Source organism: Chelon labrosus (assembly GCF_963514085.1).
Source record: "Chelon labrosus genome assembly, chromosome: 22".
Lineage (NCBI taxonomy): Eukaryota > Metazoa > Chordata > Actinopteri > Mugiliformes > Mugilidae > Chelon > Chelon labrosus.
Genome location: NC_140355.1, coordinates 17,158,154 through 17,170,654, shown reverse-complemented (window position 1 = coordinate 17,170,654; position 12,501 = coordinate 17,158,154). Strand labels below are relative to the sequence as shown.

Sequence of the window (12,501 nt, the reverse complement as noted above, 5' to 3'; positions counted from 1 at the left end):
CTGCAGAGAAAAGCAGGATGACATGTTTACATGGCAGAAAGGGGCCATGTGTATGGTTATTTTTACAAATGAAGAAAGGCGCTCGTGCTTATGCGTGCGTGTGTGTGTGTGTGTGTGTGTGTGTGTGCAGTAGACTGTGCATCATTGTGCTCCAGGCTTGGAACAGCATACATCTGGTCATGGGGGTTGGGTAGACTGCGGAGGGAGGAGGTAGAAGTCTGGACCCCTCTGTAAACCTCTAATCATGCAGACAGCCAGGCAGCGCAACCCCAAAACTAAGCATGCATTCCATTCAAATGCTGAAATATAGACCTCAGCCCACCTCAGTCCTCCTCCACACACACACACACACACACACTTCATAACAAAATCTCCATAAATGGTCAGTGTGGCTTGTTTTTTTTTTTCGGCAGACACAGGATCGGGTTAATACCCGTTAAATTGTTGTGGCGGCGTAAAGCTGACCACATCACCCATACAGACACATTTCAGTGTATAACCACATCACTCACATTTTCATAGTCCTTCATGGTGAGCGCTTTGATAGGGGACATCTCAGGAAACGACGGAGCTGTAAAAAACATAACAAAAGTTGACTTTACTAATTTGAGTAAAGAATCTGTAGCATAGAAATATATCATCCCCTCTCTGTTTATTTTAGAGAGATAAAGAGAAATGAATCATGTTTTTGCACTGCAAAGGCAATCAGAGGTGAAACAGCTTCTGGAGAGCTGCCCTGTTTAGACCAGTTGAAGGCAGCCCATGGGCGATCATGTAACACTAGTCAACAAGACATTTCACAACACTAAACTCCTGATTCATAGTTTGCTGCTGCTTGACGGGAAAGGACACCGTCACTCTCACAGTATCACTTGTTCATTTATAAATTTGGGAGATGTTTCTTCTACTCCTGTTGCCTTGAGTGGCCGGTGATGTTTTCAATGCAAGCACAGATCTAGAGCTCTACAGATGGTACTCATCACCCCTGAGTCATTACTCAGATAATTCCCTTTCTTTGTAGTGCCTGAAGCTTTGGGTGGAAATTAAACCTTAACTTTTTTTCCTATATTCTATAATAAAATAATAAGTATGGCTGTTTCTGCTTGGGTCTTATTGTCCTAGATTCTGCACTCCCAATCATTGTTTAAATATTAGTCGCTTGTATACAAATACTTTAAGGAATTAAACTTTTTTTTTTTTTTTTTTTTTTACAAAACTAAATAATGTCATGTTTCAATAATAATGTAAAGTGTAGCTACCAATCTATAGGTTACGCTGAAGTTTATAAAACCCCAGCAGCAAACACACTTTTAACACCTTCTCCTTGTAAAATACCCAGAACTTTCATTCATTCGAGTTTAATTTAATGCGACTCGCAAGTATCGTCATTAGGAAAGCAGGGGTCAGCTCCATGACCTGATGATGATAAATTCTCTGACTCAAACACTCAACCTGCATTAACTCCTCTAAATAACCGGCTGGAAATCTGAAAACGACGCCAATTAATGCCCGTGCAGCAGAGGAAGGATATAAAAAGATATCAAAGTGCTTCCAGCATGCAATTTGCACTGTCTGAAATGTCATTAAGAAATGCCAGTTAAGGGGAAATGCGACAATCAAAACAAGATCTGGAACCAATGTTTGTCTGATATATGTGCACGTCTTCTGGGCAGAAGGGATAGCAAACCCGCTATAAGACTGCAAAACATCTGCAGGAAGATTTTGATGAAATAGGCGAGAGTCACCGAAAGTAATCTTTACCTGCAACCTCATCACAAAATGAAATATAAGCCAGAGTAGTTTTGCATTTGATGGAAAGGACAGCTAGGGGGGGGTGGAAATATTATTCTTTTGGACTGTTTTCCAATGAGTCAGCATACATCACACAGAAAGGACTTAAAATAATATCAACAAACTCTGGACGCAAATGCAATCAGTCAAGAAAATGATACAGAAAAGAGGCTGCCTTCTAAACTCCACTATGAAGCTTTTGGAAATAAAATACCCTTAGAAATGAAAGTGCAAAGAAGTGTGGTTATTAAATTCATAAATCATGAACGGAAAGCCTTTTAGCTGGCTAACAAAAGGATGTGAAAGCTATGAAACCTGGCAAAGGGGTGACACCTGTGTCCATAATCTTGCAAATGCAAAAACTACTGCATTTACATTTGAAGAATCATTCATACTTGGTCTGTCGGCAGCGGAGGTTGAACTGAATTTATATAAAATAATAAAATAAGGAATTTGCACAGGTGTGCCCAAAGCTTTGCATAGCATGGCGTTCATTATTTTAACCATCCAACTGTAATGCAGCAATGTTAACACGCCTGCATGACTTTCTTTACGTATCTGACTTGACAAAACGCCGCACATGCTGTCCTATATTTATGAGTAAGCTGTTTAGAGGGTTGCATGTGTTAGTGCGGCTCCGTGTACATTGTTGGCACACAACAAGAGCATGACAATCAATTAGAAACGGGATAAGCTTATTATAAACATCCAACTAGTCACTGCTCGCAGCTCTGGGGGACAAAATTGCAGGAGGTCACAGCTACGATTCAACAGCGGCATTAATTAATACACACGGGAGACGCACCTGAGTAGGAAAGAGAAGACGGGGAGAACAAAAGAAATTCTTACTGTACCTGTCATGCCGTCTGTGGAGTATTCTCCAGCATCTATGGAGTCTGGCAGTCTGCAGCTGGGGACAGAATGGTTTGTTAGTGACGCAGTCTTGTTGCTATCACAAAGTGTACTTGAATTTGTATTTCCTTTGTATAAATTACTACATTCAACCAAAACATATATATTAAAAGTGAAAAAATAATAAAAATCATAGGAACCAAATCAAGCTCTGCTCTCCCATCCCAGATCACGGTGCCCATATTCACTGAATATTATATAACATCGAAAAACACAAATGCATGGCGTTCTTGTATTACTCACGCTGGCCAGTTCCACTGAGCCCTTAGGACGCTCCATAAATAGCTTAAGAATGACACTCTGCTTCATTTACATCCACTCTGGCGGAGCTTCCTTTCTATGTGTATGTATGTGTGAGACCATGTGCCAGTGGCAGCCCAGCTCTCATGTTCAGACGGACAGGGGGATAGACAAACAGTGAAACTAGCGGACGGAGAAGGCTTTCACTGGGAGACAAGCAGAGTACTGTGGCTCTGATGGGACGGCGGCGTCACTCACAGACACAGCACAATGCACCAAACATCAGCAGCGCACACATCTGGATTGCGATGCCATTTAAGGGACCAGGGATTAATTGCCACAGCGCAAGCGGGTACACCAGTAACTATGACGTGCACATATACTGTACAGTAGTAACGCTGTTTGCTAAAGCATCTCTTCCACTGACAAATCTGAGAGAGAGAAACAACTTGCGTAAATAAAAACAAGCTCATGTTTCTCGACCATGACCTTTGCATCTAAAAATAAAAAGTTCAGCACTGAATAACTTCCTCCCAGTCATTCAAAACACAGCTCTGCTTCTCTGATATATTCCTCAGCAAAGACCAACAGTCCCTTTATGAAATATGAATACAATTCACATCTACATATTGGCATGTTTCATGTTCTCATTTCTTAAAAAAAATATATAGAACTTAGCATATTGCGCTTTTTCTAAGGACAAAACTAAAATGTTAATACCATAAAATGATAAACTGATACTGATGACAAATAACATTTTGTTTCCTTCTTGCTGTAAGGACAGCTTTAGACTTCTTTAAACAAATCTGGCTATATTTTTATTATAGATTAGAAGAAATGAGAGCCCTAAACCATTTTGTTTACTTCCGGTCTTTTTCCAGGTTTTCTGTAACTCTGAGGCTCTTGAATATTGTTAATCGTTAAAATAAATACACTGTATTTGGAGCTTCTAGGGTGTCAAGACTGCAGCCATCAAGACACTGCTTGTCACCATCTTTGTTTTGCATTGACCCTCAAAAACTACAAAACATACCAACATGAAGCAGCACAACACAGTATCAGTATCTTCAGTTAAGAATAGACGATACTGATCTGACCTTTACAACAACAAATAAAGGAGGATGTAAGTTCGGTTTTTGGCCCTGATCAACAATAGTACCTTCAAAGCGGTTCAACATTACTTGCTGATACATTGTAAAAAAAAAAAGCAGTACACAGACAAATACAAGCTGCAGGAACACAAAATTCTCCCCGAAAACGCTGAATGTTTACAATAATTGCATCACTGAGGTTTCACATGCCAAGCAACCTCTTCCTGTGTTAATGGAGAGGAAGCACTCTACGGCAAGAGGCGTGATAAGAGCAAAAGCAGAGAATGTCAACATGTGAAACAACTTTCATGGAAACCGTGCGAAATTAAATGCTCTCATAAAGAATAAAAGGCATTCCAACTGGTTCGTGTCTCTGTTTTCGGCAGAGTTTCATCTGTGCTGCAGTTGTAGTAACCTCTCCAACACCCAGTGGAAACAATGTTAGAGCCTGTAAACACTCACTTCCTCTTTTTTCTCACTTTGTTCAGCTGCTACTGACAAAAAAAATGAAGACAGCAAACTCACAAAATCATGATAGAAATGGATACACAAAACAAAGAACAACTAAAGCGACTAACAGTATGCAAGTCATAACTCGTGAGGAATGAAGTGAATCGGGTTTCAGAATTACCGAATAAGTAATTCAAACCACACATATCGGCTAACATCTTGGATTACTGAGGCACGCTTGCCACCTGGATGACCGCTTTTCCACTGAACACAGCCGGGCTAGGTCATTTAAAAGGACACTAAGCGGGGAACACTACAAACTTGAACGCAGAGATGCTACAACAAGCTATTCAGTGGAGCAGGGGGGGAAAAAAAAGCGCTAGCTATATTCAGCAAACACTATCCAGCAACAGCACTGTGAAGCAAAGCTAGTACAATACACGGTTCACCTTACCACAATCACACTCTTCTGTCATGGCAGGGTGAGCACACAGGATGAAAAAAATAATAAATAAATAAATAAATAAAAACAAATATAAGACATTACCTCCACATTTTGCACAGAGAGCAAAGGGAGACGTCGCAGCTCCTCTCTGAACACACCGCCTCACATAATTTCCGCTTTCTTTCACTCTCTGAATGACAGTCAACAACCGACCTACCAACCGCTGCAATATCACAGCAACATCCAGTGAGCAAGATATGATTTATAATTGCAACAGCTAGAGGGAGTCGATAAATGGCAGGCGCTCTGCACCAGTGTTTACACACACACTGCACTTTTCGTGCATCAGTAAAGGATGAGTCATATTTTGGTTTGTATTGATTTTTTGTTTGAGCTAAGTGACCATGCTACGTTTAGATACACATTTTTAAGGAATGTGATTACATGCCAAGTAAAATAAAAAGACAACATATCTAGCGTTTGAAATAACATCTTTCATAGTCATCCAAATATTGTTTTCACAGGGTTACTGTTTATATAGCCACTCACATAGCGCATTACTAGCTGCATTATTCTACTGCGCTACTTTTAGTATTACAAACTAATATCGAAACCGATATTACTAAAAGACATGGCAACATGCTAGTATAATTTCACATTTACATTTGAACTTCAAAATATCAGATGACTCCATCTTATAACAACCAGAAAAACAAAGAGTGATTTCTTGTAAGACCTAAAAGCTATGCAAGATGCTACACTGAATATTTCCATTTTTTTTTTTTGTTGTGGACCTAAATTTTCTTAGTTCAGTTACACAACTAATGTAAGATAACTCGAGTGCATCTGTTACAGTCAGGGCCCATGCAGCGGTAACTGTATGAAATGCTACTTTCGGATTAGCTAAAACATACAGCAGTGCAGTTACAAGCTAGCGTTAGCCCGCTAGCTATCGCTGACAGTTTTACCTTCCGTTGATGTCAACGGGGAGCGTCAGGTCGTCCCCCACGACGGAATCCATAATAGCGTCTCACTTATTGTGCGTTCTCGCCGGAATAATACGACATTTCACGGACTAGACGTTGTGTAAACTTCGAAAAGCGGGACGGAATTCAAAATAGTCCAGGCTACCGCCATCATGATATGGTAAACGTCACCATTGTGCACGTTGGAAACTGGCGCTGCGTTTGAGGGCCGTAGGAAATATTCTGAAAACACGAAATACACCTTGCAGTAGAGGCTTTTAAAAGATAAACGTAAAATGAAAAATTAAACAACACGGGATATATGCTTTAGTTATTTTAAGGTATTTGTTTTTCCATAATATTCAGATGCATGAATAGTGTTTACAAGCTCTAAATTAAGAATTTCCGAGCAGTTCGAAAGGCAGCATGAAACTGGGTGGACACTGAGACAAAGTGATTGGCCAAAGCAAACACTTTGGGGAGGTTCGTAACGTCTCAAAAATAGGTACGCTGTCAGTTTGAAGACGTTTTTCCCCTGGCACCCTGCTGCCTTAGAGGTGTGTTACTGTTTTGTGACAACATGTTACCAACAAAAACTTATAAATGTTTATTTATTGTGTGAATGAATCCATATTCTCTCGATATTTTCACGGTCAACAAAAAAAGGTGTTTATCACGTATCCATGGTGACGTATGGCGTGTGTGACCGTGTCTTTCACATGTTCATCAAGATGTCAAGAATAGCTATCCTTCAGTTTAATTTGCATGTGTTTTGTGTGGTGAGTAGGCAAACGGGTGTGTTGCACGACGGGGCAGTATCATTTGCTGCAGTGGGTGCACTAATTATAACATTTAGTAAAGACAGATTGCAGTAATGACTAACAGTCTGGGCGTTTTATCACCCATTTAGCCGAGTTCATGAAAGGTCTTGAAACATATACAACTTTCTTAGTGTAAACAGCTGGCATGAAATAATCCAGATAAGGACAACAGTGACACCATGTGGTGTAATTCCTTATTTCATCCTGGGTAGAGGAACATTTATTATTTTAAAGCCAACATAGTATTTGTATTTCTCACACAGTACTAGTTTCCTAGGAAGGCACACCACGATCATATGCACCAAACCTCATTTTGGTGCATTTCATTTGATTTTCTTAATGTGTTTAATTGCATACTTGTTTGGGAATATGCACAAATGTAGAACAAATTCAACTAAAGCAGGCCCCTGCATTATTATGTCATGTCATTGTGTTATTTAAGTATTCCAGCATAGGAGCATTGGACCCATATGTCAATTTGGAGATAACAACATACATTTAGTTGTAGTTCAGGGGTCAACAGAGGTTCCCACAGTGATGTTTTGCCCATGGGTCCCCTAACACTTTAATCTGGCCGTGGGCTCAACACATCATTCACCAATCATGAGCTAAACCTCGGCTCATCCATTGCTTTTGAAGGGTGAGATCTCGGAAAACTATGTTCTAGTCTGAACGGCGTACGTCAGCTGGTGATGGTGTTTATAGCCCTGTGTCACTTTGTGGAAAATAATACACCTGTTTGAAGTCATACAGCAATGTGAACACTATGTGTCTGTTTAATTATAGCCGTGTTGTGCAACCAATGGTCATTACTGACATCTGGTACCCATATGAAAGCATGCATGCAGAGTTTCACTATCTAACCATTAGCTGATCCTTTTCATCACTATCCGAGAAACAAATGCTAAGAGTATCTTTCTTAATCTGCTTTTAAATACTTACATTTTACCAGTTATTGTACGTATGTTGCATATTTTGTGGCGCGTGTGTATTTGAGGGGCAAAAAGTAAAAATCCACGCACAAATTAAAAGTATTTATTGAACAAATGGACACCGAACAATGACTAAAGAGCAGACAGATCAAGGATGAAGGCACAAGAAATGATGGTCTTGTACAGAAAATGACGACTTACTGTATTTGGCTGATATTTCCCAAACAGGGTGTAATTATAAATGCAATAGAAAATCTTTGCTGCAAGCCCTGTGTAAAACTGTGAGGTATTCTTAGCTTGTTTTAATGTCTTGGAACAGATTTACAAAAAAAAAGAAAAAAAAAAGAAATAAGTTCACATATTTGCATAAATTCTTTAAAACACAAGTTATAGTATAGCACAGTTGTGGTACAGTACATGGTTGATTATCATAGAGGAAAAAAAAACACATTAGAAAAATTAAAAAAATAAAAGAATTAACATTGCAATAAATTTGTTCTCTGGAGCCCCAAATTTACACATTTAAAAAAAAAAAAGAAAAAGAAAAATCTATAAACTCCAAGACCAGTTGGGACAACTGATATATAAATTGTCAGAAAGAGTAGTATTGCTTCAACCAACAGAAATTTGCTCAGTCAGCAACCACGTTAACAACATTAAATAACATTAAATTAGCAAGAGGGGATCCACTGTATACAGCAAGGTTTACACAATTATACACACTTGTGTTCAGCTACAACAAAGAAATGTTTTATTCAGTTAAAACTATCTCCACTAGTTGTGTTTTCTAAAAAAATATTACATACAGCTGTTGGGGTGGAGGAGGGGGAGACTTTGTACAGAATAAAAAGAAAATTTTATTCTTTGGAAAAAGGATTCAACCCTGTGATTTATACTGGACAGAACAGCATAAATCTTAGTTTTAATAGTTTCTAAAATATTTTACCTTATTTTATTTTTTGCAGCACTGAACAAAAACAATATTCTTATTTGACTTACAATGAACTATGTTGGATGCGATATTACCATTATAGTGCATTATGAAGCTATGACAATGTATTTCATGTGGGCCTTTTCCAAGCAAGCATGCACTATAAAAAAAAAATAATCTGAATATTTAAGCAAAGTGGTGTAATAACAGCACTATGGTTAGCACCTTCGATAAATTTCTTAGCACCGTGCGTTCAAGGGAGGACGGGACAAAAGGCGGAGGCTTTATTTGGATTTCTGTACCCAATCTCTTTTCTCCCTTGTGGCTCAGTTCTCCTTTACCTGCAGCCTGCAGCCTGTCTACCGTGAGAGTGATTCCCAATCCATTGTGGCACTGGCTAAATAATAAAACCTATCTTCTATCTTTTTTTCAGTTTTTTTTTTTAATAAGTAAGGAAACAAAGAACTAATTTTCACACTCCACAGTTACAGAGGATCTAATAAAACACTACTGAGAACTAGAGCTCCATGGTCTTCCTCTATCTGACCCTTAATCTTCATCTAATTCTCCCCTAAATAATCAGTGGCATCCGGTTCAGTAATGTAATTAATACACTGACTTCCTCCACGTGGACTGCTTTCATGCGATTGTTCGTGGCTTCAGATGGAACTTACTGAGAGCTGACTGGTTGCCCCTGGTCTCCCCCCCACGTCAGGGAGGAAACCGAAGTCTCCCGCTTAGAGCACAAGTAAATAGTTTTTCTGCTCAACTTAAGCAAATGAATCTTCCTCTGGATGAATTCACCTATGCAAGACTGTGAGATGAGCACCAAAGGCAAATAAAATGGCACCCCTGAAAAATCCTTCCGTATAAGTTTTTTTTTTTTTTTTTTAAATATCAAATTATCTTCTCATTTTTCTATTGCACTTAAAGATTATTTCTTTACATAAGATATACATGTATAAAAGTTAATAATAAGCATATATATATATCTATGTACATTTAAGTGATCCCATTTACGTTAATTCCTCTTCTCTGACAGAATTTAATTCCTGGTATTTCCAAAAAAAAAAAAAAAAAAAGTACACACAGTATACAGACTGTATACAAAATAAGTTACTGTAACGTCCACTGATTAACTTGGCCTTGTTCTCCCTTCACTTAGCAATGTTCTGGAGAGATTAGTTGGCGTAGAGCCTTTTTCTTTTCCCTCCATGCAGGCGTACATGTGGAGATCCTTCTTGAAGACCTTGAAGAAGCCTTTGCCATATTGAGAAGCCATTAGTGCAAGAACTCCCCTGCTCCTCCTCCTCGGCTCTTCGTTGCCCCCACAGCTCCCCGTGCTTCCTCCCTCTGTGTCTGCAGTCCAACGGGAGTTTGGCGGAATGAAGCGTGATCTGTTTTGGGGCTTTTATTTTTTTTCTTGCTTGGACAGTGTTTGGCCAGGATTTGGAGGAGAAGGCTCCGATCTCCACGCCGGCATGGATGTGTCTAGCAGGGGTGGCTGTCCACCCCTCCATGCTCAGAGGACTTACACTGCAGCCCTCACAGGAAGCACACAGGACCTACTTCTAGGTGATAATGCGAGCCAGGACTAGTTTTTGGGAGGCTGTAGATGTCAACCACAGGGAGCAGGGTGGGGTCCAAAGAGTGGAACACAAAATGGGTCTGATGCCAGCGCCCATCTTTAATCTAAAAGTGCAAAACATATTACAGTTAGTATAATGATATACATTTTTGTTATGAATGCCTGAAATTCAGTAGCGTTATAAAGGTCCTTTTCTTACCCAGCAGGAATCCTCCAAGACTTCTGGCTCGAGCTCTCCTCCCACCTCAAACACCTCCCCGGTCCAGGCCTTGAATCTCACAGACCCCTGGGCAACCAGCTGATCCTCAGCTGTCCTCCAAACCGAGACATTCAGGCAGTGGATGATGATGTGCTGCACGGCCTCTGAGCTCAGCAGGTGCAGGAAGTTCATTTGGACACGACCGACGCTGATTGTTGGCTGCTCAAACATGTAAAAAATGAGGCGGTCAAAAAGTTTGCTTTGTGCTCAACCGTGTAAAATGTCCTGCTGTCTGCAATTTATAACCGCGTAGAGGTTACAGATGTCATTTGGGTTGTTATTATGTCTTAAATACCTTGGATACTGTTATTGGTTTCAGGCAAGTCTGTCCACCTCCGGTAAAGTTGCAGGAGACTTCTATTGTATCTGATGAGCAACCCAGGTTGGGGTCAATCCAATAAGTGCCTGAAAATGCAAACAGATTTGGGATCATTCGTCTGTCCAGACACTAGACGGCTCGCCCTCTCCGTATCTATCGCAACGCTCCTCACCATCATTTAACTTCTGTTCACAGCTGCGCAGGTCCCTGCAGATGCGGGCGGGGTTGTCCCGAGTGCCCAGTGGGTTCTTCAGGCTCTGGATCAGGTTACTGAGGTAGTGGAGGGTCTTAAAGATCTCTGCGCCCTGGTCCAGCATAGGCAGGTCCATCACTGGCTTATTCTGGTAGGACAGAACAAAAAAAACACACGAGTGTCTCCAGTTTGAACACGAAAAGATTTAACAGTCTAGAGAAGTTTCAACCTCACAATCCACCAACCTCAGTCCTGAGTGAGGTGGGTGAATCCAAAAACAAAACACCATCGTCTTTCTGCAGGAAGAAAAAAAACAACTTATTCAATCAGTCCATTGTTTCTTTCTGGATAATGCGCTACAGAATATTTTGAGCAAGCAAATAGCAAATATAACATGTCTTACAAATAATGCAGGGATGCTCGGTGGACCCTAAAAAAAAAAATAAATAAAAATGTTCAGACATGAACTTTCACGAACCGGAACATTTGATCAAACATAAGAAGCTGGAAAACTCACTGGAAGCCCAGGGGGTCCACGAGGTCCAGGAGATCCCTAATAAAGAAGAAAAACATACATGAGCTTTTAGGTTCTCAAACAGTAAACTCCGAGGCACTTGTATAAACAGAAAAAGACAATGCTGTGCAAACATACCCTTGGACCTTGAAATCCCTGTTCAGATAGAGAAAGAGAGAAAAGACATATTTTCAGCTTGGATATTATTATTACAAATTCCACTTTACACACATCAGATAAAATGCAAAAAAAAAAAAAAAAAAGAAAAAGGGAAGTATAAACATGGTAGGAGGTCAAGAGGACTCACAGTCTCTCCACGATTGCCCTTCTCCCCTCGAGGACCCTGTGAAGAGACATACACAGTTAATATGCAGAAGAAAGGGAGCACAGAGAAGTGTTAATTAAAGTGTTATACGTACTGCGTTTCCGCTGGGACCAATAGTTCCTTCAGGCCCGATGACTCCTCCTCTGCCCTGATGAAGAGAAACAGGGAATGAAACAGGTGGTCCAGAGTGTGTCATCAGCGTAATCAAGATCATTTGAGTTTTCTTACCATTGTACCCTGTGGCCCCTTCGGTCCCCGTATGCCCTTGGGCCCAAAGTCTCCTGGAGGACCCTGAAAAGTCAATAGCGTCATCAAATAAAATTCTATCCACCCGTCCAACTGGTTGTCAGTTTTGTAAAATGTCTTCATCTCTAACTATGCCTCATCACAGAACATCTGACATCCACTGAAGACAGCGTATCCAGCTGTGCTTGCAAATTTTGGCTTCGGGTTCTGTGTTGTGATCTCAATAAAATGCAGTAGATCTTCATGTCCACACAATCAAGAGATGGAGAGGTTTTTTTTGTACACATTGGATTTTTTTCTTCATGCTCACGCAGGACGGACACACTGTTAGTATTTAATACTATAAAAATCATTCTTTAAACTGAAGGGTTTGCCGACGGTTCCAGGAGGGATTATAGGGAAGAGATCATGAGCAGGAAGAGAGGAGAGACTTTGCTGGCATCCTTCAAAGTGTTGTTTGGACATGGGATCTTGTGATG

General features: G+C 40.2%; 2 protein-coding genes across 8 annotated transcripts in view; both read right to left on the bottom strand.

Moving 5' to 3' along the window:
* Positions 1–6,116, bottom strand: part of LOC311507957 (myomegalin-like) — a 30,232-nt gene extending 24,116 nt beyond the window's left edge. For 5 of the 7 annotated variants that reach the window (XM_084572515.1, XM_084572521.1, XM_084572517.1 and 2 more), the window contains exons 1-3: positions 5,898–6,116; positions 2,646–2,701; positions 513–571 (exon numbers count right to left, since the gene is read on the bottom strand). In XM_084572515.1, the coding sequence (XP_084428641.1) occupies positions 513–571; positions 2,646–2,701; positions 5,898–5,950 (168 nt within the window). In that variant the 5' untranslated portion in view covers positions 5,951–6,116. Of the gene's footprint in view, positions 1–512; positions 572–2,645; positions 2,702–2,946; positions 4,597–5,031; positions 5,323–5,897 lie in introns of those variants that run through there. The other 2 variants (XM_084572518.1, XM_084572519.1) reach the window with 2 other exon arrangements.
* Positions 6,117–7,734: 1,618 nt separating this feature from the next.
* The window catches only part of col27a1a (collagen, type XXVII, alpha 1a), a 64,027-nt gene continuing 59,260 nt past the window's right edge, over positions 7,735–12,501 (bottom strand). Inside the window, exons 51-61 of the mRNA XM_084572323.1 lie at positions 12,005–12,067; positions 11,871–11,924; positions 11,759–11,794; positions 11,590–11,607; positions 11,455–11,490; positions 11,341–11,367; positions 11,183–11,233; positions 10,917–11,085; positions 10,721–10,830; positions 10,366–10,584; positions 7,735–10,270 (exon numbers count right to left, since the gene is read on the bottom strand). Of these exons, the coding sequence (XP_084428449.1) occupies positions 10,124–10,270; positions 10,366–10,584; positions 10,721–10,830; positions 10,917–11,085; positions 11,183–11,233; positions 11,341–11,367; positions 11,455–11,490; positions 11,590–11,607; positions 11,759–11,794; positions 11,871–11,924; positions 12,005–12,067 (930 nt within the window). The 3' untranslated portion in view covers positions 7,735–10,123. The remainder of the gene's footprint in view (positions 10,271–10,365; positions 10,585–10,720; positions 10,831–10,916; positions 11,086–11,182; positions 11,234–11,340; positions 11,368–11,454; positions 11,491–11,589; positions 11,608–11,758; positions 11,795–11,870; positions 11,925–12,004; positions 12,068–12,501) is intronic.